This window comes from Hemiscyllium ocellatum, chromosome 12 (assembly GCF_020745735.1).
Source record: "Hemiscyllium ocellatum isolate sHemOce1 chromosome 12, sHemOce1.pat.X.cur, whole genome shotgun sequence".
In the NCBI taxonomy this organism is placed as follows: Eukaryota; Metazoa; Chordata; class Chondrichthyes; order Orectolobiformes; family Hemiscylliidae; genus Hemiscyllium; species Hemiscyllium ocellatum.
In genome coordinates this window covers 65,187,364-65,214,417 of record NC_083412.1, presented here as the reverse complement: position 1 = coordinate 65,214,417, position 27,054 = coordinate 65,187,364, and the positions used below count along the sequence as shown (strand labels likewise).

Below are 27,054 nucleotides of genomic sequence, written 5' to 3'. Positions count from 1 at the left end.
AGACTATGTTGCCATGGTGTCTTGCAAACTTAAAGGCTGTTAAGTGATAGTCAGGTTCCCCCATTAACACAAATTTTGGAATGTTTCATTCACTTTACTATACCTTAACTACAACCAACTGTTTTTTAGCATGTAAAAAGATTGCAACATTTATTTATTCCAATATATATAATTCAATTATATTAAAATAAAACAAAATAATATACAGAAGGTGAGACTATTAAAAAACTCTTCCATATATACTCAAAATTAGGAAACAATTCATCAAGATACAGTGATACTCTGTCTATTCCAAGTCTAGGTCATCCAGCTAGACTTCTATGTAAACTGGGGCCAATTTAAGGCCAGTGATGCAAATTTGCAGTATCAATTTCTCATCCTCAGACTGATTTATTTGCAAAGATCTGTCTTTGGCTTTGCTTTCTTTTTGACCTGGGTGGTATATTTAACTATTTCAGTAGCCGTGTCTAGGGTGAACTCTGTGACCACAAAGTGCAGTATAGACGCTCTTGCTCCTCAGTGTATTGTGGAGAAACTTGCCATTCAGTTACAGAGCCCCTCAGCCTTCGATAGTACATGCTGCCACTATTGAGCGTTGATGGTAGAGGTAGTAGATGCTTCTGAGTACAATGCCTGTGTAGTGTTTCCCTGCATGCTGTCTGTGCTGCATACTCGCCTCCCCTACAGCACCAAACTCTGTGTAATATCTGTGCCACTCATGTAATACCTGCCTCTTCCATTCCAAGAAGAAAACAGCCCATAGTAGGGCAGAAGGACTTCAGCTGGCATTCAGCTCCTCACCTCTATATGTAGAGGTTTTACTAGTATAGTTATGTAGCAGCAGTTCATCATTACTTATGTAGCTAGAATCTATTTATTTGTAATAAATAACAAATTTTGTTAAGTACAGAAACCATGATCTATTAACCGGGGTCATAAGAGACAGCTAAATTGGGGATTCTGCATGCTTGGATAACAGTAACTTTTGTGAGGACTTGAGAAATAATTTGATTTCCAGCACATAATTCCAGTGAGGTGGGACACATTTTTCTATGTTAAGTCAATGTACATAGAATTCAGAGGTTTTCCTTGGCATATCTTCCAGGATTCACCCAATCTCTGACGATGCAAAGCCCAGAATATCTGGGCTGTTAAGTGATAGTCAGGTCCCCCATTAACACAAATTTTGGAATTTTTCATTCACTTTACTATACCTTGTTTACAACCAACTTTTTTTTAGCATGTAAAAAGATTGCAACAAAAAGAAGTGTTTATTTCAATATACAATTCAATTGTATTAAAATAAAACAAAATAATATACAGAAGGTGAGACTTTTAAAAAACTCTTCCATATATACTCAAAATTAGGAAACAATTCCAACTTATTAGCTCTCCAAATCTCAAACTTCAAAATTTTCTAGGAGCAAAAACACTTGTAATTCTTTTGACAAGTTTTCTTTTTGCTGCTTTCTAAAATAACACATCTTTGTAAAATAGACAAGTTTTTTTTTGTTAGATTTACATTCTAAAATACAGGGTTACTGAAATGTCCACAGATAGCCTCAGTTAGTATAATACACTGGGGGTCTTTTACAACAGTCTGTTTTAGGCAGAATATTATTACAGTGGCTTCTTGTATCCCAAAGTTTTCATGTAAATTTATCTCTACCAACAAGCAATTGAATAGAATAAAACGGTGCCAAACTTTTTCATTTCCAGTCACATTGAGAATCAACCAGTACAATGACAGCCCAGTGACAAATTTAATAGTTCAGCCAGGGAAGTGTTACCATTGTAATTGAACTCAGGTTTTCCTCTATATGAATAAGTATTAGTCATATTTAGGATACAGCCATGTGTACTTGTACTGTCACTCAGACGATTGGCCAGTATAACAGATCCAAATGTTCAAGACATTGAGTAAGCTGAAGCTGATTGTGATGATACCAAGACCAAACCTCTGGCCCCATCACATACAGAAATCCATGACATTGAGGAATCACAGAGCTGGTTGGAAACAAACCAGAAATCAATTGCTGCAACTTCAAAATATCCTACATCAGCAAAGGAAGAGGCAAGGAGTAAATGTACACAGTTGAAATGATGGATCTTTTCAATAAATGGCCATATAGTGTAAAAATGTATTGATTTTGTTGACTGTACACTCTAAACAATTTTGTGTTAGCTGTAAAAGTTAGAACTCACCATCTGTGAATTTGAATTGCCTGATCATACATGTATATTCACATTTTGACACCAGAGAAAATATTGGTAATTGAATAGGATTTCATTGACAATCAGATCCAATTGGTTTAAGGAGCTATTTTGTTCAACTTATCTGCAAATCTTCATAATTCTTTCTACCACTTTTGTGCTTTTAATGGCATTACCTGGTCTCATGATAGGTGTCCATGGATCACAACGTAGTGGTGTGCCAGTATATTTCCTCAAAAATAGAGAACATTTATTCTTCACGTTTACAAACATCTAAAGATATAGTTGGAGGTAAGCAGGAATTTCACATGAAGTGCTTTGTTTTTAAAAACATTGAGACAATTTTAAACTAGCACTTGACCATGAAATTTTATCACCATAATTTGCCCATTCTAAAAATCAGCACAGATGACAAGTTTTGTTCGTCCCATGTAATTAGCTTCTGTTGCAAAATCACACAAACATGTCTTAAAACCATATATAAATTGGCCTTCGGTTCCATCCTCAAATGTACATGATGAAAAGTTCTGCTTAAAAAAGAATGTCGCCATCTATGTTACAACCCACCCTGCAGATATGGAATACAATGACTGGAGATTTCTTCAGATCACTACACTTCTGCCGCTACGAGAACTGCCCCGATCCTGTCAATAAAAGAACATTAGACTTCAATTTCATCTTTTTTGTGAGCAATACTAATGCTTATAGCTACCATTACATGCAGCCTCATTCTCACAAAATTAATAGTCATAGTGTAGAACAGAACTTCAAATTGCAATACTGACAATAAAGAAATCTTCTTACATCTCCAAACAATAATATAACAACTCTCAGGTGTATATTTGTTATTGTTTTGTGTAGCAAGATTTCTACTACTGCCTGGCTGGAATTTGATGTTGCTGATATTTTTGTTTAACTGATTTCATTAATTAAATGACATATTAAAAAGAACCTCAACACAAGTGCAAAATAATTTTACTGTAGGGGGTGATTCTATACATAGCCCAGTCAAGATCAAGAACATTTTAGGTAAGATTCAGAAGTGTTAACTTCTGTTCTCCAGACTGTACCCAAGAAACATAATATCACTTTCAAAATGTACAATACACTAGAACATGAATCTGGTTTTCATTTTAAGAAAAAGCAACGAAATAGAAATTACAATATTGCAAACAAATATATTATAACAATAAAAAAAACTTACCGATTGTCGTCCATGATTGGATCTTCTTGCACTGCTTTCCTCTGAACCACCATCTACAGAATGGTAGCTTGGGGGCTTCTCATGATACTTAAATGGCTTCTTCAAGGTATCCAACCAGTCTGCCATTCGATCATCCGATCGCACCCTGTTATATCGAGAGCGATTATCATAATCATCCAGGGAACTCCATGATCCTTGTCGTCTTCCACGAGATGGAGGAGAATAGCTTCGGTCTCTGCGCCTATTTCTTCTTTCAGGTGAATAATCTTGATTGCTTCGGTGATGTGGTCGTCTGTTCTCCTCGTAACCTCTTCTGCCATGCCTCTGGTTTGAGCTGCTGTGTCTTGACCTGTCCTCATAATCAGAATTATCATTATAATCTTCAAAATTCTGTCTTCTTGGGAGCAACTGACCTCTCTGCCAGCCATCTTCAAAGTCATCTCTGCCATTCCCTCGAGATCGATTAGTTCTTCGGTCTTGAGAGCTCCTACTGGACCTCGATCCTTCCTGAGACCTTTGACTTCTGGGAAGCCCCATATCCAAAATATCCTCATGACTTCTAGCCCTTCGTTGATTATTCCTCTGCGATGAGTTGCTAGTTCGTTGTGATGATGGAAAACTCGAGTCATGGATTGCCTCCATTATTGGAGGTAGGTGGATGACACGACGATCTATTTCTCGAACTCCAATTTCATTTAGTGATGAAAGCACACTGGGAGGTGCACTACCACTTGTACGGATTCCATTTTGGAGAGGCTGGACAGTGTTCAAGTTTTTCACCTCATTCTCTATATAGTCCAGCATCTTAACAGAAGAATTTGGGTGACCACTGTAAGGGACCACAGACAATGGTATACTGTTCTTCGTGGAAAAATCTACAAAAGAGAAAGATTAAACTTCATATACAAGTTTCTGAACTACCTTCAATGTGTGAGAATAAAGTAAAGGAAGATATTGACAGAAGTGTACTTAGTAGAATTACAAAATGAATGTAAATCTAAAAAGGTGGCTGAACATAATGTGAGAAAAAAACCCATTAAAAATAACAAAATGCAGTGTAGCAACATACAAAGAATCCAGGGGAGCTAGGGGCTAGTCATGCTTTTAGAGTATTGAGATATGATACCAAGAAAACTGGAAATTAAACACTGTAGAATGCAACATGTTTAGCAAACAGAGGAAGAGAAGAAAGGGTGGTGGAGAAACCTTCACTGTAACAGAATTGTTGTAGATAAAGGGTTACAGTTATCAATGTGAAAACTAGAATCATGTGTAAATAGAGATCATTTTTTAAGAAAGTACTTAGTATACTAAGTGACCATGTAATAGTTGAAAAGAGGTGGGGTAAGAAATATGCAAATAAATTTGGGAATTGAGAAAATTAAAATAATATTATGAAGATTTTGACAACCCTGAAATTATTTGGATTGAAGAGCTAGGTGCAGGGGATAAGGAAACAGAGTTCCTACAATCTACACAGATTCCTTTCTAATCCAATATGTAAAAAGCCCAAGAAGGATATTTTACTGTTGGATCTAGAATTGGAACTCCCACTGTCAATGTCCAGCAAGTTACCATTGATCAGAAACTGAACTGGACCAGCCAAATAAATACGGTGGCTATAGGAACAGATCGGGGGTTTGGATTTTTTTTTAAAGTTCATTTACTGGAAGACAGCATCACTGGCTGGGCCAGCATTTATTGCCCATCCCTAACTGCGCAGAGGACAAGTAAGAGTCAACCACATTGCAGTGGTCTGGAGTCACATGTATGTCAGACCAGGCAAAAATGCTAGTTTCCTTCCTTAAAGGGCATTACTGAACCAGATGGGTTTTTCTGACAATGGATTCACGGTCACCATTAGACTCTTGATTCCACATAAATTGATTCCTCTCAAGTCCCCAGAATATTACCTGGATCTCTGGATTAACAGTCTAGCAGCAATACCACAAGGCCATTGCCCCCCTTTGTCAACTATAACTCACCTTCTGACATTCCAAAGCCTTTCCACTATCTACAATACATAGTCAGTGGTGTGAAAGAATACACTTCACTTTCTTGAATGAGCAGAGCTGCAACAATATTCAAGAAGCTTGACTCCATCCCGAACAAAATAGTCTCCTTGTTTGGCACCTCATCCACAAAAATTCTTTCTTTCTACCACAGGTGCACAGTTGGAACAGTATGGACCATCCACAAGATGCATTTTAACAATGCACCAAGATTCCTTCAATAGCATCTTCCAAACTGGTGATAGCATAAGGAATGGGAAGGGCAGTAGACCTATAGCGAGCTCAATGAGAACAGCAACTAAACCTCAATTGGAACCCTGTTGGAATTCGAAAAGGCTGGCAAAAGTGACATCAGTTCAAAGCATTGAGCTGCTTAATAAGTAATGGTTAAGTTGTATGTGTTTACTTTAAAGTTACATGAGGAAAGGCAAGAATTCTCATTTCTTTTAAGAAACTTAATACATTTTCTACTTGGCTCAAATGTCTTTTTTTTAAAACTTGCCCTAAAGGATACAGCAGCAAAGCTCAGACCCACGTGATGCACAGCCTGGAGTACATGAGAAATACGAGAGGCTCCAGTAGCCTGGACCAATTCTACAGGAAGTGCAGCCTGTTTGATCAGCCTGACTGTCCGGCTTTGGAGATGAGCATCAGATGGAGGCACTGCAATGAATTCATTAGGCTGAAAATTATAAGGATAGGATGTTTTTCAGATGTCATCCTGCTGCAGCTGAAAGCAAAAGGGATCAGGGAAGGAATGGATGACCATCTGTAAGGAAGGAAGCAGGCAGGCCCCAGAGTGTATGTCACTCGGGAGAAGTTTATATTATGGATGGATTTAACATCCTCTCTGCATCTACCCTGTTAACAGAGTACTCAGGACTATATTAAGACAAGAGATTTCCCACTTAAGGTGATGAGGAATTTCTTCTCTAGATGGTTTACTGGCCTTTGAAATTCTTTTCCACAGATAACAATGGATGCTGGATACTGAATATATTTGAGGCAGAGTTAGAACAAAATTTTGATTGACAGAGGGGTCAAGGATTCAGGGTGGTGGAGGCAGTAAAGTGAAGTTATTCCACAATCAGGTCAGTCATGATTGTATTGAATGGAAGATCAGACCTGATGGACCAAGTGGCCTAGTCCTGCTCCTACTTCTATGATCTGAATTGAGTAGTTTATATGCACTTAAAGGGAAACCAGGCAAAAATATGGTGAAGGGAATAGGTAATTCCAATGACATATTTAAATGAGAAAAAAAAATGGGAAGAGGTTCAAGTGGAGCATAAATACAGGTTTGGTCTGATTGGACTAAATAGCCTGTTTCTGTGCTATATAGTCCTATGTACATCTGTTAAATAGACCTCTAATTGTCCCAGTTAGAGAGAGTTTGAATTTGTTCAGAGACGTTGAATTTTTGGATGAAGTTTTACAATGGGATGGTTAACAATGTTCAATTATCCAGTTGGCTGCATGAACAGGCAAGTCTTAGAAATAGCAATTATGTTTTATTGTAAAAACCGATGGTTAGAAGTAGAAATGGAGCCCATATGTGAGTAAGTAAACATGAATACAGCTTTGTTTTTCTTTAAGTACAGCTTTTCCATAAAGCTGCGTCTAGTTCTTGTAAAATTGAAATGAACTTGAAGATTCTACATGATTAGTACTTGGTGTAGGACAACAAAACACAATCAAAAAGTAATATCATCATAAAGTTTTCTTCTGTGCTTTATCAGCTTGAGATTACTGATGCATAGTGGTGAAAAGAAAATACTAGCATAGAATCCCAACTCATTTTTGTTGCCTTCTCAGTTATCGTGGATTTTCAGTTCAAGTATACATGAGCACATGAATACTAGAGACTACATACCTCTTTGTGTCAGTCCATTCATGTAGATTGAGTTTAGCTGAGAATTCCTTCCATCCTCTCCATACATGGGCCTGTTAAACATCCATGGTAACATACCCTGCTTTGCCTGTTTAACAAATTCATGTCTTAGAAGAGCTAAATTTGAAATAAAAATGTGTCCTGGTAAGTATTTTATGCAAAAACATTCATTGCCGAAAATTTCGGAAATATAAACCCACTAACAAGTATATTAATATTAAACAGTTGCTAGTATTTTATTTAGAAGCGAAAGATTATGTTAAACTGTCAAAGCAAAGCATGAAGATGCTGGATATTTGGAAAACAGAAAACGCTGCAGCATTCAGCAAATCAGGTAGCATCTGTGTGGGGAGAAGCTGAGTTAATCAGCTGAGACTTTCAAGGAGTAGCTATCATAGTCAATTGCAAGCCACAGAGTTGTGTAAAAGCATGGAGAAATGGGAAATAACTACCAGCCATCTCAATGATGACAATGATGATGTCTAATGGACAAAGAAACTCAACTCGAACTCTCCATTTTTAGAAATGTACCACTACTGGCTATTGCATGACATGAGCCAATTATTTATTGGATTGATCACAGCTTTGTTGGGTAAAAAGAAGCACCTTGGCAAAGCTTTCCATCTTATATTCAGCAGTAAAATTCACAAGGAAACCAATTCAAGATGAACACCAGCTCAAGGGCAAAACCAACAGTTATACAGAGAGAGGAGAATCCTTATTGGGTAGCAAGTCACTCTGATTGGCAAAGGTGTTGCCATGGAAAATGCTTAAGTTAATGATAATTGACAGTGAACTGTCTGGCCTTGTAAGCAGGTTGACTGACTGAACCAGTGAATGGCATTCATGTGTTTGGCTGAGTTAAAACAGGTGCAGTGCATGTGCATGTTCTTTTTACCTGCAAAGAACAGTGCCCTGTGTATTTTCTTCAGCAATACTTGAGTTTGGTACTAGCATTGTTTCTATGGATTGATGTTGCAAATTCTCCGACATAGTTAGCTACTTATTTAGGGAAGGCCTGGAAAGAGAGGTAATTAAATTTTTTAAAAAAGGCTTTACCTTCCTCTGGGCAACAACAACGTTTTGGGCAGCAGACACATCGGAGATAACAGCAGCACCTTTGTGGGCAACACTGGCACCAACAGATACTAATCAGTATGAACAACAGCAAAATGCCCATGATAATCAATATCACTGTGAGCCAATCTGCAACAAAAAGGAAAAACAGGAATTAATAGAGCTGTCAGAGAATCTGTTGAAAAGGAGATTCTCAGTGTTAGGCTTAATGCATTAACAAGTGCTCATGTTACGTTAAGTGAGGGGTTGTATTTTCAACACACAGCTATCCCTTCATTTTATACATGCACTTTATCAAAACATTCTTATTGAGTTTGTATGCAGTGCATGTACATTCACAAGCACATGTTTGGAAGATTCTCAACTTAGGCACCCACTCCATCACCTTCATTTCTACATATTGATATACAGTCAGTATGATCAATATCCTCTGCACTGCTGCATTGTGTTAAAGAGAAATTCAGAATATTATAAATAAAATGTGTCACTGTGCCTGAATACTTCACTGACATTTTCACAAATTACAGCATTTCAAACATATGCATGTTTCGGAGGCTAACAGATGGTTATAAGAATGCTCCAAAGACTGAAGATGTTCTCATTACAGAAACAGAAAAATTCCTCTCAGATCTGCTGACAGCTGCAAGGTAGGCAGAAGAGAAGGGAAGTGAAACTCAAGGGAATTAAGGAGTGTGGTGTGGGGATCCTGATGGAGACTCAGGGTGTGGGAGAGTGTGTTCATGGGAGACAGACCTTGGGGTAAGTTAGGGTTACCCAGTTAGGAAGAGATTCTTGAAGGAAGCGTATGTTGTATTTACCTTTGAGGGGAGAGTAGGGTGCCCTGCTGGACTTCTCCTCCACCCTAAACTTGTTCTGCAAGCCTCAAAAATTGAAGTCAAGTAGGAAAGAGCCCTTGAAGGTCAGACCAGCTGTCTGTAAACTGACCAGCAGTGCACATAAAACCCTGCGCAAAGTAATGTTTCTCAGAATTGTGATATTCATCTGTATTAATATTATTTAAAATGTTGCCCTAGATTTTTCTATTGCATGGAATTGAAGGATGGTTGTTATTTCAAGTTGCCCATCATCTTTCAACTCTAATTAATTCCTCCCACCAAGTTGCAAACAGTTGACAAAGTAGGCAGAGAAACACATCATCTCCTGAACCAAGAAGATTTAAGAATTAAAAAAAACAGCATAAGGAGATGGAAGGAGTGTGAGTTGAGAGAGATAAATTTGATGTCAAATCAGCTGCAGATAACTATATAAACATCAGAAAGACTGGCTAGAGAGAAATAAAAAAGAGGAAAAGCAAAATTCTTTAAAGTTGACATTTTAAAAATCTCCTACATCAATTCACAATACAAAAAGATTTCAATTTCCATGCCATAGTTTTTGACTGGCAGTTGTGAACAGCTATTATATCGTCTTAAAAGGGGACTCACACTTGTTAGTTCTAAATATTTCCTGCAGTTTTAGTTCATTTCTACCATAGAAATGCAGTAACAGTAACTTCAAGATGAGGCAAATAAAGTTATGAAAATCACTTTTAATTAACTATTTGGATATTCACATTTCTTCACTGGCCTCTTATTGAGGTTACTATACCATTTACACCAATAAAAAGGCAATACCATTATTCTTACAGAAAAGTAAACCAGGGTCCATTGTTTTATCAGCTGACGAGTTAGTTTTGAAAGGAAGGCAGATAGTTGTAGTTTGAGAGAAATATTAGAAATTTGACTGCCTGCATTGATGTAAGTTACTGATTATAGATTAATAATGGGGTCATTTCATACCCATAATTGCAACTATCAAGAAAAGATGAGCAAATCAGTGATTATAAATGACTAAGTCATTATGTAACAGATATACTTCAGTGAAATGATTTAGTTCTAGAAAAGGGTAATTTAGAAAGAGCTTAACATGCAAACAAGTTTTCAAAAAAAACTTACGTAAAACAATAAGGCGAACTTCTTTGTCTGAATCTCCTGTTGTATCTCCTGGTGCCTCAACTGTACAGAAGTAAACACCATGGTCCCACCACATCACTTCACTAATCCACAGGTCAGCCCCTACAAAATAAATACACGTCGGGTGCATTACACAAAATTGATCTAGATTTTCAAATCAGTATTAACTAATGGCTGATTCAAAACAATTTTCAGGAAATGAAATGATGCAAAAAAAAAGCGCTTAATTTCATTCTGGACCTGTAATGATGCTGCAGTAATTTGGCATTGCTGCCAATGTAGTGCTTGAACTTGGTTTGTCCACAAAGTTCCACTCAGCATCTTAAAGCAGATGGATATTGATGTCTCATCCACATTTGAGTAAAATGGACAATGGTTATCACTTTTCTCCAGATCACAGACCAGCAAATCTGCTAAGTTTGTTATGAAACTCTCAATGGCAACACAGGAGGTTAAAAAAAAATCCAGAGCTCAACCTTTTCTGGTGCAGCCTATTATGATCATCACATCAGAATGGCATCAAACATTGATGGGAATACCAAGGGGTGGATGACATGGAAGCAGTCCATGTAAAATGAAGCAAGACCTGGACAACGTCTAGGCTTGGGCTGACAATAACATTCATGCTACAAGTGTCAGGCAATGACTATCTTCAACAAAAGAAAATCTCACCATAATTCCATGATATTTAGTAGCATTACGATTACTGAATCCCCATTAACATCATCCTGGGGTTAATACTGACCAGCAACTGACCTGGGCTGGCCATACAAATACAATGGTTACAAGAGCAAGTCAAAGGCTAGGAGTGTTGCAGGGAGTAACTCACCTCCTGACTTTCCAAAGCCTGTCCATCATCCACAAGGCACAAATCAAGAGTGTGATGGAATATTCCCCACTTGTCTAGACGGGTGCAGTTGCTGCAACAACTATCAAGAAGCTTGATACCATCCAGGACAAAGCAGCCCACTTAATTAGTGCCACATTCACGAATAAACATTCACTCTGTCTCTAATGTACAGTAGCAGCAGTGTTTGCCATCTATAAGACACACTGCAGAAATTCACCGAAGATCTTTAATCAGCACCTTCGAAACCCATCACCAATTCTATAATCAAAGGCCAAGGGTAACATATACATGGAAACACCACTTCCCAAAATTTCCCTCCAAGCTACTTACCATCCTGACTTGAATGTATATCACCACTGCCTCACTTTTGCAGGATCAACTTCCAGAACTATCTTCCTAACAACATTAATTGTACCTATACCCTAGGACTGCAGCATTTCAAGGTGGCAGGTCACCGTCACTTTGTCAAGGGAAATTAGGGATGGGCAACCATGCTGATCCAGACAGCAAAGCCCACCTTCTATGAATGAATAACAGCAAAATGACAACAAAATAAAGTTCAGCAAAGAATAGAATAGGAGGGACAAAACATGAAAGGTATATCAGGCATGTTGAGATCAGATTATATTTAAGTTTCTTTCCATGGGTATTTTTTAATAAAGGTTGAGTCCTTCACAGCCCGACTCGGACAGTCAGGATTTAAAATTCTTGAACCCCTTTCCCAAACCTCTGCTGACTTTCCAAAACAAATTCCGAAAGTATTGTCATGTAAATATTTTCCATACTTTTCATTTATTAGTTTGTATTAAAACAACTGGTGGGCTTCCATTAGTATTGCTCACAGTCTTGTGCCTACAATGTATTTTTAACACTTAGATAGTGCTTTTATCAATAAAATTTAAAGGAATTATAGTTGATTGTTCGCGACTGAGATTTAAGACTTCAGGCAATGACAGATTTTCTTTTTAAAAAGAATTATAGGTTCCTGCAACAGTGCGAGGTTTTGAATTACAGTAGATCCAAGATTTAAATCTAGTACAGGTTATTCTGCTATAACGTGCGTTTCATTAATGTAAATTCGCTACAACACAATTGACAAATTGGGGACACTGTTTCTACTGTGTGAATTTTTAAAGTGTGTATTGGTTATAATGTGATTTGGCCCCATTAGTTTAAATGGTGCTGCTATTACACGATTTTCTTATAACACGGGGTTGCACGAGAACACAACTACCGCGTTAATGCAGAATCAACTGTCTCGCCTTATGGCATCAATTAGGCAGTAATTTTCAGTAAAGTGGGACTACATTGAATATCTGTCTCTTATTAATTGATGACACACTTCCACATACCAAGGAACTTTTTCTTTAATAAGGACTCCCTGTTTGCTATGAATATAAATATGCATCAAAATATCTCAAAGAGGCCAAGAATTTAACAATTGTTCAGACTGGCAAGGTATTAGCTATGCTCAGTAAATCAGTCTCTCGTGAGAGTACAACATAGGTGAAACTTTAGCCAGTTAAGAAAGTCATGAAAATGTTACATGAAAATGTAAACAAATACATTACAATGATTGGTATAGCTTGCCCTCCCTCCCACTGCTTGAAGTACAGTTATTCTCAATGTGTGGCTTACTGTTCTGAATAGTAATCTTCCGTTGTCTATATTCATGCCCCAGAATTGGCTCATTCTGTCCCCGTTTCTGAATAACGATTCGCACAGTGCGTTGGTCGTCATGGCAATCATTGGTAGGATCTTGGCCCATACTCAACATAGCAATGTATGCTGGAAGAGAAAAATAACATTTATAAAGATAATCACCTATTTCTTTTTTTCACCTCACCTAAAGTTAATGGTTAAATGGTTGCACAAGCCTCAGCAAACACTGAACTAAGTAAATTCATTTAAGGCATATTTCCACTGTTTTTCAGGCCACAAAACTACAGCAATTACAGGAGCAGCCATTTAGTGTATCACATGTCTGTGCCAACTTGCTTGACATCGAAAACGAAATCAAAATATACTCCATGCTCCCCACCACTTTCAAATAATTTTCTAATTCCTCTCAAATTATTCACTGATCACTGTCCCAGCCCCTTATATCTTTAAATTTCTTCATAGGTTTTGCTTCATTGACTTTGTATACATAAACAGATTTCTAAACTAGCTTGACAAATTCTGTAACTTACCTAGTAAATGTAATTAAAATACAATTACAATTTCTTTTTTACATCTGCTAATTTTTAATCTCTGAAGTATTTCTAACATCCTATTAAAAAGAATCAATTAACCTTATTCCTTAGATAGTTCGCACCAATTTCATGCACAACTAAATATTGCTTTGATCTCATCAACAACCTGCCTTTTAATTTCTAACTTTATTACTCTCAAGGCAGACTCTTTTATGACTTGCAGTCTGCACAAATTAAATCATTTAGAGTTCTTCTCATCACGTGGATAATTTCTGGTTTCTTTGTATGGTGAGTATTATCTAAACAGTGGTAAGATTGAGAAATGTTGATGTACAATGGGACCTGGGTGCTATACACTAGGTTACAGATAGCAAGCATGAAGGTGCAGCAAGTACTGAGGAAGGAAAATGATATATTGGCCTTCATAACAAGAGGCTTTGAGTACAGGAGCAAGAAATTCCTACTGCAGCTGTGCCACGCCCTGATGAGACCACATCTGAAATAGTGCGTTTAGTTTTGAGCCCTTTACCCAATAAAGGATATAATTGCAATTAAAAAAAAAGAGTGCAAGGGAAGGTTTTCTAAATGGACACCTGGATGGCAGGTTAGACTTACAGGAGAGGGAAGATATGGAGTAGATTGGGCCTAAATTGCTGATGTTTAGAATCAGAGTCATTGAAAACAATTAGAATCATTGAAACATCTAAAATACTAACAGGGCTGAACACACTGAATGCAGGGATGATATTTTCCCTGGCTGGGAGGCCAGAGCAAAGGGTCACAGTCTCAGGATATACAGTAGACCATTTTAGACTGAGACGAGGAGAAATATCTTAACTCAGAACTTGTGGAATTAAATGACCACATGAGTCTGTGGATGTCAAGTTACTAAATACATTCAAGAAAAGAACAGATTTCTAGAGACAAATATGTCATGGAGTACGGGAGAGTTAGGAATATTGCATAGAGACAAGGGGATCACAAGGGTAAAGCAATGAACAAACAAGCGAGAACTGAAAGTGCAAGGCTTTACCTTACGGTGCTGTTTTACTATGTGAATCAATGTGTTAAGCAAGCATATTCAGCAGATCCTCAAACGTGACCAAAAACCAGTTCTGGTAATTATACTGGTGACCCTTATACTCTATGTGCACATGAGCAATACACATGATCATGCTGAATGGCCTTATTCCTGCTCCTATTTTCTACGTTTCAATGTTTTCAAATATAGTTTAATTTTGCTATTCCTCAGGATCCAATTATCCACAGTATATTTTTAAGCACCATTAAAATTTTGTTTTTATAATTCACCCTTTTGGTCCACTTAAATCTTCCTGCCTCACTGGAAAATCTCTTGTTGCATATTGCACATTGAAAATACTGCTGACCTTTGTACAGATAGAGCAAAGGTCACCAATATAATTACTAGGTCTAGTTTTTTGACCACGTTTGAGGAGCTGCTCAATATACTTACTTAACACACTGATTCACATGTTAAGATAGCACTTCAGGAAAAGGCTTGCACTTTCAGTTCTTTACACTCTCCTTGCGATTTCATGTGACTATCACGTTTACTTCAGCTTTGAATGCATGCCCAACCAACAACTAGTTCGTTACCCATTTGTCTTGAACTGACTGAAATAAGCAATATCTCAAATACAGTTGTTAAAAACAAGTTTATCAAGCTGCAGTTTCTTTAGGTTCCTGTTTTTTTTAGAAAAAGCTGTTGTAAAATCATTGCATATCATAAATCCCCTTCGCAAGCCTTTCACATTTATCTTACTCCACTTGGTGTTTATATTTTACATCAGCAAATGTCTGTGCCTCAAATGACAGTGAGCTATAATGGAAGACAGGTTTGCCAACTCTCATCCTAAAGTTTCCAGGAATTAAAGACCTATTTTCAGTGCATGGCTGAGAACAACCCGTGAGAGAAAATAACAAGAACAATAACTAATTGTCCTTAGAAACAAAAAGCTGTTGAACAGTTTTGTTCACTGGTTACAAAAACAAGTCATTTAAATCATGTAGTGACATCAAAGTCACTTCCTAATTTTCACAGAAAGTTATTGCACCATGGGGTTAGGCATGGGCCAAGAGTAGAGATGAGATTGTTGGCAGTGGGAAATTGCGTGACAAAATCTGTGGGAATATGCCCATCAGGAATTGGAAACCTTGAATCATGAATCATCAAGGCACTCAGACATATTTCTACTTTGAGAGCAGATAACTAATAAAAAAAAAGGCCCGCTTGACATTTATTTTAAAATCTAGTCCAAGGTTGCTGAGCAGTGCTTTTACGAATATCAGAAATCTCCTGTTCCTGTATTTTCCTATGATTGTGCTAAGAATTAATATGGGCACGGATTAGATCAGTGCACCCACATCCAGTTATCCCCCAGCCCTCTAATCCCAAATTGTATCAAGTGCAACAACTTGAATTGATATAGTGCCTTTATTGAATGAAATATCCCGAGGTGCCTTTCCCCTGAAGACTACACTTAGTCTACACTCTCTCTTTGCATTGGAAATGGTTCTGTGTTTTTATTTTGTCCACGTATCTGACGTCACAAAAGTTCACACACTGTTCTTTCTCCTGTTTGAGTTATGTAAACTTTTGAGATTCAGGGTCTACCAGCTCACGTAATTTTTTTTAGATTAGCTTACTTACAGTGTGGAAACAACAAGTCCACACCGACCCGCCGAAGCGCAACCCACCCATACCCCTACATTTACCCCTTACCGAACACTACGGGCAATTTAGTATGGCCAATTCACCTGACCGGAGGAAACCGGAGCACCCGGAGGAAACCCACGCAGACATAGGGAGAACGTGCGAACTCCACACAGTCAGTCGCCTGAGGCGGGAATTGAACCCGGGTCTCTGACGCTGTGAGGCAGCAGTGCTAACCACTGTGCCACCATGCCGCCCATTTTGCTCCAGTGAATTTAAAATATAAAATTTCCAAAAATCTATTTCATTGCAATGTACATGTTCATGACTCTTTTCAGTTTAATTATATTTCTATATATCTCTCCAACCCTGATTTTGCAACATAACCATCCCACCTGACCATCCTTTTAAAGTAAATATGATTTACAAAATGAAAAAGTGGAAAAGGAAAATATATTGCCAAAATATATTACTTTAAAAATTTTGAACTGACAACAGACTGTAGGTCATATCAGGAACCTGCAGTGGAGCTCTTAAAACTCTCAAGTGAGCACAAGACTTCACTAATTTATTCTTTTTTGATAAAAATGGACAAACAGAACAGCTTGCATTTATATAGCATCCCGTTAATATACAAAAATGTCCCTAAATGTATTCGTTATATAGTCTCCCATAGCAATTGTTTTACACAAACCAAATTATAAGATTAGTAACACCACAAAATAGCATTTGTTATGTTTAATGAGAAATGTTGATGAGAATCCTTGGAGAATTCTCCACCTATCCTCAGATAATATCACCCAACTTTTTATATCGATCTAAATGACTGGAACAAGCTGCGTTTCATTGAGGTATGGCATCTCAACAATGAAGAATTCCTTCAATTATATTAACTGAATGGGAGCCTGAACCACATGTCAAAATCCCAGAGTGAAATCTGAACTTTCTGATTCAGCTAGGAATGTTGTCAATTATGTCAAATTGTTAATAGAGTCTGTTAAGTTTTAGAATTATTGTAGATCAGAGATATGTAGGATCATGTTCAAAGTTACTGAGAGCACTGAGTGGTGAAAGTATCCTCTTTATTTGGTATCTGCAGTGGTGCATTTCAAGACAGCGATGGAATCCAAAGTACAGTTTTACAGTAGCCTCTTTTATCCAGTTTTTACATACGTTAAAATTTTAGCACTATGTTGTTACATAGTTGTATCTATTGTACACAACTTTATGTGACATCTGTCCTGGGGAAGCAGAAGGTAGGTTAAGTACTTGCTAAATGTTGGCTGTTACTCCTGATGGGATTAGAATGTCTGTCCAGTCTAACTTGCATAATTAAGAGGTATTAGCCCCTTTGTCTTTAAAGTTAGCAATGATAGTAAAACATATTAGACCTATATGATCTAAATAAGTGAGAAATTGTACGTGTACTTAATTAAAGTACAGAAGGTATTAAACTGATCTCTTGCAAGTGGGTCATAAGATTTCACTTCCTATTGCCAATTCCTACATGTTCATTCATGCTGTTTTGATAGCAAGTTTTTTAAAGGGGGTAGCGCACCTATCTAATATGTATTTAAAATGTATAAATCCATACGTTAATACAAGATGGTAATCCTCAGTAAAAGTTAGAAATTGGTACTATGGTGTTATAGAAATAGGCAGCATATAAGGAAATGTCAAAGTGATAAAAAGCAGCAGACTGTAGGGACTTGCTGGTGGAGGAAACTGTTTGATTTCCTGAAGCCTATTCAGATCCTGGGAGATGGTTACCGAGGGCTAATTAGTTTATAATCTTTCCATAATTTCGAGTGAGTTATGGAGCCAAGGTGGCATTATTTGAAGTAGGTTACAATATTAACACATATTTGGGGTAGCCTTTTATACAGAAACACATCTAAACACTGCTTGCAGCATGGAGCAGATAAGAATTGAAAGATATAAAGAAACAATAATGGGGTGGCAGCATAGGAAGGGATGTTTAATTTAGTTTAACTTATAAAAAGTAAAACGTACAACATAAATACGGTTTTATGAATGAATGGAAATGTGGTGGAGTAAACAGAGCACCTGCAAGTGAGTTAGTAAAGAGAATCCTAATCCAATGTCTCTCAGATAATTACTTATCATTCAATGTTCAGAGCAAAATATTACATCTCCATTTTCAATATCTCCTTTTGTTAAAACACAACATTTATGAAATAATACCTGCAACTTAAATGTCTTATGTGTAAACACATAGAAAAGCAAGCTGCAGGACAAACTGAATTGCTGTATATTCAATCTTATTCTTATTACTAACCAGTGAAATTTAAAAATTTCAAAACTTTGCATCTTTCTTGAAATTATGTCTACTTGCAGTGATAAGTAGAAGCACTATTTCAGCATGAAGTACTGAAATAATGGAAGACAGGGCATGCTTCTAATTAAGGAGTACTGTTTGTACATCTTTGTGGTGTAATTCCACTTTCTCACATTAGATGGTACTGTTGGACAGTTGACCATATATTGCAGCTTTTATTGTTACCAAGTGACCCACTTGTTCAAGCAGGAGCAGGTTTCTTCAATTGTCATTTTGCAAGAATACAAAAAAACAAATGGTACTTGACCTGAATAAAATAGATTGTAAACACAAACTATATAATAATGAGGATGATAATACTCTCATATCACAAGACCATCAATAGGCCATTTATGTTTTAGAGCTTGTGCCACCTCTTCTCGCTCTTAAACTGGACAGTTACAATATCTTAGAATTCAACAATGAGTGTTCTGATGGAAAGCATCAACTTGTTAAATGACAGTCTTGTTTTTAGTTCACAGATACAGCATGACCTGCAGCATTTCCAATTTTTATTTCTGATTTCCAATATCCACAGTGCTTTGTATTCATTAATGAAATTTACTGCCTGGGCTCAAAAAGAATTGTCACTTAAAAGATATCTGAGGTCACTGGTACCATGCAAAGCAAACAGTGCCAACATGGGAGAGGGGGAATAAGGTCTTAAATCTATTTTCCTGATGTGGGGTCTTTAGTATTCTTTATTAGTTAGTATATGATACAGCAATAGGACTTTGTTTCAATACCTGTCATAAAATGTGATATACCTTGTTTTGACAACTTATTCAATGCTTTAAAAAAATCACTACAGAATTATATTAAATTGACAAAATAAAGTATTACATATAAGGGTCACTGAACAATTCTTTCACAAAGTCCAGAGACAGTAGAAATGCCAAAAGAACAATTGGGAAATGTTGAATATTTACACTTACATGACGAATAGTACTCCATTATGGGGTCTTTGCAAAATGACTTGAAACGCCAGGTGACAACGACATCCTGAGACTGAGAGGACGTTGAATAATCACACCTTAGAGCAATGGATGAGAAAAGCATTGTGACACGTTGGGTTTCCTGCACCGTCACCAACAATGCAAGGCATGCTGAAAGAAAAGGTTACAGATAGTCAACAGAATAGCTCCATGAAGACTAAAACATTAAATTGGTAGCTACTTTTGGTTGGAAGGGAAGTACATTAAAATCATGCAAATGGTACAGAAATAGGATATTAACAATACACCCACTGGTTAATAACTCCCTAAGTGATGCACCCATTAGTGTGCCTCAAAAACAACACCATCTTATAACTAGGTAATGGAGTTTTGCTCCCTGACTGGATACAGTCTGCCAAGTCTTCAATCAATCACTAGCAGCAGATCAGAGATGCTGTAGAGAGTGGATGCACAGGAACCCAGGCAGATGTAAGAGGTCAGAACTGTTTCATTAAGTGACTGGGCAGATATTTCAGAAATACCTATTACAGGGATAATCCAGGGAATATTGTGTCATTGATTTTCAAACTGTATGGATTCCACTTTGAAAGAATAACTGTTGGATGATCTCAGAAGCAGAGTGTTTGCAACCTCTACAGAGGCAAAACATAATTAATATTTTTAAAACATATTTTGAGTGGTTACTTTTGAATTGTGCAAGGAAGGCTGACTTTCTAGAAATGTTACAATGCTGGATTGAAAACTAGAGACTGCTATATCACAAAGAAATTGGTAAGGGAGTAAATATGCCCAGTCCAACCTTGTGGTCATATTTAATAATCACTTTTGGTAAAAGTTTGTGAGAAGATTTGTAGCTCGGGTGCTCGTTGTTGTGGTTCTGTTCGCCGAGCTGGGAGTTTTTGTTGCAAACGTTTCGTCCCCTTTTTAGGTGACATCTTCAGTGCTTGGGAGCCTCCTGTGAAGCGCTTCTGTGCTGATTCCTCCGGCATTTATACTGGTTTGAATCTGCTGCTTCCGGTTGTCAGTTACTGTCCGCTGCAGTGGCCGGTATATAGGGTCTAGGTCGCTGTGTCTATTGATAGAATTTGTGGATGAGTGCCATGCCTCTAGGAATTCCCTGACTGTTCTCTGTTTGGCCTGCCCTATAGTAGTGGTGTTGTCCCAATCGAATTCGTGTTGTTTGTCATCTGAGTGCATGGCTACTAGGGATAGCTGGTCGCGTCGTTTCGTGGCTAGTTGGTGTTCATGGTTTTGCTCATGCTGGGTATCGGGTCCTTTGTCCTGGTGAGTTGTTGTCTGAGGGTGGCTGTTGGTTTGTGTGCTGTTGGGAGTCCTAGTGGTCGCAGCAGTCTGGCTGTCAGTTCAGAAATGCTCCTGATGTATGGGAGTGTGGCCAGTCCTTTGGGTTGTGGCATGTCCTCATTTCGTTGTCTTTCTTTAAGGCATCTGTTGAATTCCTAGAGGCATGGCACTCATCCACAAATTCTATCAACAGACACATCGACCTAGACCCTATATACCAGCCACTGCAGCGGACAGCAACTGACAACCGGAAGCGGCAGATTCAAACCAGTATAAATGCTGGAGGAATCAGCACAGAAGCGCTTCACAGGAGGCTCCCAAGCACTGAGGATGTCACCTAGAAAGGGGACGAAACGTTTGCAACAAAAACTCCCAGCCCGGCGAACAGAACCACAACAACTTTTGGTAAAAGAATAGTAATGTTAAAATTCAATTAAATGGAGATAATAGTATATAGATACATCTCTAATCCATCCTAGTTTAAGGGCACCCTTTATTGGTAAAATATTTGGGTAGGAGTGTAATTGTAAACAGCTTTTTGGTTAGAAAACTCATATATAAAAATGTTCAAATCCATTCATTTGCTTACATATGAAAAGAAACATTAGGCAGGTCAGCCTTTGCTGTCCAGTTTTGAATTGTCAGGATTACTTGATAACCATTCACAAGCTAGATGTGCTTTTACTACGGTATAGAGAAGATATGGTCCTCCTTTAGAAACCCAACAGACCAGAGATAAGAAGGTAACTACATGCAGTGTATTGCAGCAGATGCTACATAGTCAGGATGATGTAAAACATGTACTATTGGTTTTCAAATTACATCATCTACTTTAATATCTAAAATATGGACTTGAAATTGTTTAATCAAAAACTAAAAACACTGACTTAAAACAGCCAGAGCATCATCTGCTGTTTTTTTTTCAACTTATACTGAGAATGTTTGATTGTTGACAAAACTGCAATAACTAAACTTGGGCTTATGCTCAAAACGTCGATTCTCCTGTCCCTCGGATGCTGCCTGACAGGCTGTGCTTTTCCAGACTCTGATTTCCAGCATCTGCAGTGCTCACCTTCTCCTTGGAGACAATTAACTCAGGAATGGAAATTCAGCTGCATGTGGCAGAAGAGAGAAAGTAGAGCTTTGATTGCAGAACTGAAACTAGCTGAGAAAAAAAAACACTCTCTCAAGAAAACATGTTCGGCAACAATATGGATTTTTAAAACTCTGTGCTTCAGCTCAGGTGCATACGCAAAAGCAGTAACATTTCTGAAATAAATTGATTAAAAAAAAACTTAAAATGTGAGTATATACCTGGAGAAAAATGACTTCAAAAATACTTTTTAAATTTTAAAGATCTTTAAGCAATGCATGCATCCATGCATTACCAAACTTAGAGGTCAGCATTAGAGTTGGATTTTAAAAGATATTTGAGTGCATGGGGAGTGTACAAGTTGGGAATGTGTCTGCAAGTGTTCACGTGTGCATCTGTGTATGTGGACATACGGGATGTATTGTGGGTGTTTGACATTACATCCTTATTACTTTCATCAGGGTTAGGTTAGAACATTGCTCTCTGTCCCAAGAAAATCTTGAGTGGCTCCTTACTGCGGTAGAAATTAGATACAGCAGGTCTTCAATTAAAGTTGTAGTTGCATTCCTAAAAAGCATGATTAAATAAAATGACTTGTGTGAACGATGGCTTCCCACAGAAATCAAATGTTAAAGGCAGAGTGAAGTTCGCTTGGACATTGCTCACCGAAACAAAAATTCCATCTAATAGTTGAAATATATGTGCAATATTGCATTCCTTGCTGAAATAATTGATGCATCACTAAATACAGAAAAACATATTATAATGTTTAAAACTGCATACAAATTTAAATTTACCAGGTCCCATCCCAGAAACTGTTTGTATGACTGACACCTGCTACTAGATGAATGCCAGGGAATCAATGTAAATTCTGGATTGAATTGGAGAACAGAGGTGTGCCTTTTAACCAGCCGTGTGCCACGACATACTCAACTAAAGTCTCAAAATACATTGTGAACCTGACCTCTACATAAAAAGGACAGTAGTAGTCCTTGGCAATGATACACTTGGGTCAGGTGTACATTTTGAAAGACAAAAATGGGTGACGGTTGGGTTTTACAAGGTCTGCATGAAAATCCAGGTTATGCACCTACAAGGCAGTTTAATTAATCACTTATAAATTGCCCTTTGACTTCCATTCCAGATGCTACACTTGCAACACACTATAATCACTCAATGAACAGTCAACTAGAGTCAGACCCAGAGTCAAGGGTTGAATTTTACAAAAGAAATATGCCTGATTTTGCTGCAGAATGCATTCTATGTGGAAGTTGTTTTCACTTTAAAGCTTAACTTATTGAATGCAAAATTGCAAGCTTTGAAACAAAGGACAAATTCACGGATGCATACAAAACCAAATTGAACCTTGTGTTTTTAAAAAAGTATTATCAAAGTAGCTGGTGAAAGGTACTTCAAGTTCCACTTCGGCACGAACAGAAATTTCAGCACAAATACAGTTCTTGGTCAGGTGATATTTGCCCCAGATTTCATCAGGGTTCTACCAACATAAAACATATAAATAAAGGACAAAAGTAGAAAATCAACTACTGTCTACTCCTGGATATTTGCTGAGCATCTTTCCTCCAAAGAAAAATGCTACTTGGTAAAGGTAAAAATAAAGTCCTTTACCGAAGGAGACTGCCATCCTTACCAGTTCTGGCCGACATGGGACTCCAGGCCCATGGCAATGGGATTGACTCTTAACTGCCCTCTGGGCAATTAGAAATGGGCAATAAATACTGGCCAGGCCAGTGACGTCTTCATCCCATGAATGTTTTTTTTAAATTAAGAAGACATTCAATTAAAGAGGAACAAAACTTCACTACTAGAACAGTCAAGTTTTAACTGTTGAAGCCTGTTTACCTGGTCTGGTCTACATGACTTCAGACCCACAGTAACAGGTTAGATACTTAAATGCTCTCTGAAATGGCCTAGCAAGCCAGTCAATTGTAACAAACCACTCAATATGGACCTAGGCACTGGGAAATGGCAATGGCTATGCCAACCCTGCAAAGTATTTCTTACTACCATCTTGAGACTTTTACCAAAACAGAGAACTGCAGCATAGACTCGTAAAGCAACAACCCAACAGCTACACTCACAAAGTCATACCTGACAGATAAATATCCCAGACACCATCATCATTGTTTCTAGGTGCAACCTGTTCTATCAACAAAACTAATCAACCAGGACTGGCAGCATGGTAGAATACAGTCAGGAGGAAGTTGCCTTAGGAGTCCAAAACATTGACTCTGGACCCCATGAAGTCTCATGGCTTCAGGAGAAGAATGGACAAGGAAGCTTGCTGCTGACTATCACCTCCATTCAACCTACACTTGCCTCTTCCACCTCAGCTGGCAAATCAGTACACCTTCATATGTAACTCCAATTGGAAGCTGCACAGAGGATGAAAAGGGCCCATAATGTATTCTGGATGGTCACGTTCACCACCAAGTGTTGCTCGCTAGCATCAATACTAATGGAGTCCAACTGCTTGACTGGCTCTGCAGGAAAGTGGGAAATGGTGTGAATCAAAAAGAGAAAAACCTATTTCACCTTATCCTCACTAAACTACTCGTTGCAAATGTACACACAGTCTTTGTAAAAATCAAGTTCAAGCCTTGTCTTCACACTGAGGATGCCTACCATCCTGTTGTGTGACACAATCCTGCTAAGTGGGATATACTTTGAACAGATCTAGTAGACCAAAACCAGGCATCCACAAAGGCATTGCAACAGACTTGTAGTCAAGCACAATCTGAATCCTCATGGCATGGCACTTACCCTACTCTACCATTACCACCAAGCTGGAAAATTAACCCTGATGCAATGAGAAGTGCAGAATGCTTGTTGGAGGTTCACAAAGCATACCTAAAAAAGGTGAGGGGTCAACCTGGTGAAGCTGCCACACAGACCATTCACATGTTTACATTGGACGTATCACACAACAGGTGGGGCAAAGTGATTCCACAATCAACTGATCATTTCAAAGCTCTGTAGGCCTGCTACCTTCAGCCTTAAATGATGGTGGATAAATTACAAGAGAAGACAGTTCCATAAATATCTCCAAACTCAACAATAGGAGTGACAAGCATATCGGTGCAACAAGACAAGGTGAAGTATTTACATCCATCTTCAGCCAGAAGTGCTAAGTGGGTGCTTCATTTCAGTCTCTCAGATCCACAGCGACAGACATCACTGTCCAGCCAATTTTTTTTCACTCCACATAATATCATGAAATGGCTAAAGACACTGAATACTGCAAAGGCCACAGGCCCTGACAACATCCCAACAGTAGTAAAGAAAACTTGTACTCTTTTCAAAGATAGTGCATATCCACAAAACATAAGTCAGAATGTGAAGAAGAGTACAACACCAATAACCCCTGAGCAGAATGACATCATCCATTTGATTGCCATTCTATCCATTATCTTCAACATTTACTCTGTGCACCATAATGCATGATAACAGCAGTAGTGTATTATTTACAATCACTATGGCAAATCACCTAGGCTCCTTCAACAACACTTTACAAACCCATGAGCTTTATCACCTAGAGCAACATGGGCATAGAAATACTCCTGTATTCCAGATACCATTGCTGTAATTTGGTCAAAATCCTGGAACTTTTTTTCCTAATAGCATTGTGGGTTTTAGCTACAGTACAGATAGCCCTGCTGGCTCACAGCACCAGGAATCTGGGTTTGATTTCAGCCTTGGGTGACTGTGTGGTGTTCTATCCCGGTCTATGTGGGTTTCCACCTGGTGCACTGGTTTCCTCCCACAGTTCAAAGATATGCAGAATAGGTGGATTGGCCATGGTAAACACCAGGTTATGGGGGTACGGTGGGATGCTCGGCAGAGGGTCGGTGCAGACTTGATGGGCTAAATGGCCTCTATCTGCACTGTAGGATTCTATGATTCTCTAACGCCCGAAACTTCAGCACTTCAAGGAAGCAATTCATCACCATCTACATAAGGGCAATTAGTGATGCGCAAAAAATGCTGGCCCAGCATGGGATGTTCACATTCCATAAATAAATAAAAAGCAACCCAGTGAGGCAAAATATTTCAGTAAAGACCCAAGAATAAGGGCAAGCTTCAGGAAAGCACAGATTTTGAGGGCAAGGAACATCAATTCAGAACTAGATTCAGCACTGAATCAGTATGTCCTGAAGAAGGGTCACTGGACCCGAAAGATAACTCTATTTTCTCTCAACAGATGCTGCTAGACCTGCCGAGATTTTCCTGCAATTTTTGTTTTTGTTTTATTACTGAAGTCAAAGTTCCATTGATTTCAAGAGTAAGGATTGCCATGGGCGATCATTCACCTTGCGTTTAAATAATAGAGGCTGCATGCTATCTACTCACTTCCATGATTATGATATTCAGCCTAATGTTGAATATGCTGCTGAGTGACTGTATAGCTGCTTAAGGTCCTAAGTTTCCACAAGGCTACTATCAGTCAAAGCTAAATGCACTTTTTACTGTCAGACTGTACCACTTATGCAAAGCTGTGCTTTGGAAAGATCATGGAATGAAATTGTTTGAGCAACTTTGGAAGAGTACCTTAAAGGAACTAAAATGACACAATAGATCAAAGAAGAATAAGACTCCAGGTTGTTGGTTGACACGTTGAAGTCTCAGGGCAAGGAGGTGGACAAAAGGAGAGAGGGTTCTCTTCCCTCAGGGAGCCAGGAGACCCTCTGCAATTGTAAGCAAAAATGGAGTGGGAGTAGGTGGCCATGGAGATCCTCTGGGATAAACACCTAGTGTTGAAAGAGTTAAGGTCAGTTTCCTGAGATGCCAAATCCTATTGACTGCACCACCAGCATATTTTTGGCTACAAGAACACCTTCATTTGCCTACTATCAACCATGACATCAATTTCACATTCAAATGCATTACCTCATTTTCATACATTTTATATAACCTGCATACCCTCATCTCTGTGTACACATTGCAATTCAATTGTGGCATGCATGCCCATCACTCAAACACATCGTGCCATACTTACTCACAAACATCTTTCTCATTTGCTGTTCAAAGTGGCAGCTAATAGATATTCCCAGCAGCAGTCAGTCAATGGGATAGTGGTGGTGGTAGAGACCACATTGGAAGAGTGGATTGTGTCATGAATTTCAAAACAAAAGAGAGGCCATCAGTTATGCCTTCTATGGCTCGCAGTATCACTGAAGCCATTCAGGATGAGGACATTTTAACTCCTGCATCTTATCAAATCTCATTTCATTCTTAGTTTTGCTTTACAAAAGCA

The 27,054-nt window shown here is 38.2% G+C and overlaps 1 protein-coding gene across 1 annotated transcript in view; it reads right to left on the bottom strand.

Moving 5' to 3' along the window:
• Window positions 1-1,352: 1,352 nt before the first annotated feature.
• Window positions 1,353-27,054, bottom strand: part of LOC132820806 (immunoglobulin-like domain-containing receptor 1) — a 46,079-nt gene continuing 20,377 nt past the window's right edge. The window contains exons 2-8 of the mRNA XM_060833120.1: window positions 19,364-19,534; window positions 12,860-13,009; window positions 10,354-10,473; window positions 8,381-8,527; window positions 7,304-7,438; window positions 3,419-4,293; window positions 1,353-2,858 (exon numbers count right to left, since the gene is read on the bottom strand). Of these exons, the coding sequence (XP_060689103.1) occupies window positions 2,817-2,858; window positions 3,419-4,293; window positions 7,304-7,438; window positions 8,381-8,527; window positions 10,354-10,473; window positions 12,860-13,009; window positions 19,364-19,534 (1,640 nt within the window). The 3' untranslated portion in view covers window positions 1,353-2,816. The remainder of the gene's footprint in view (window positions 2,859-3,418; window positions 4,294-7,303; window positions 7,439-8,380; window positions 8,528-10,353; window positions 10,474-12,859; window positions 13,010-19,363; window positions 19,535-27,054) is intronic.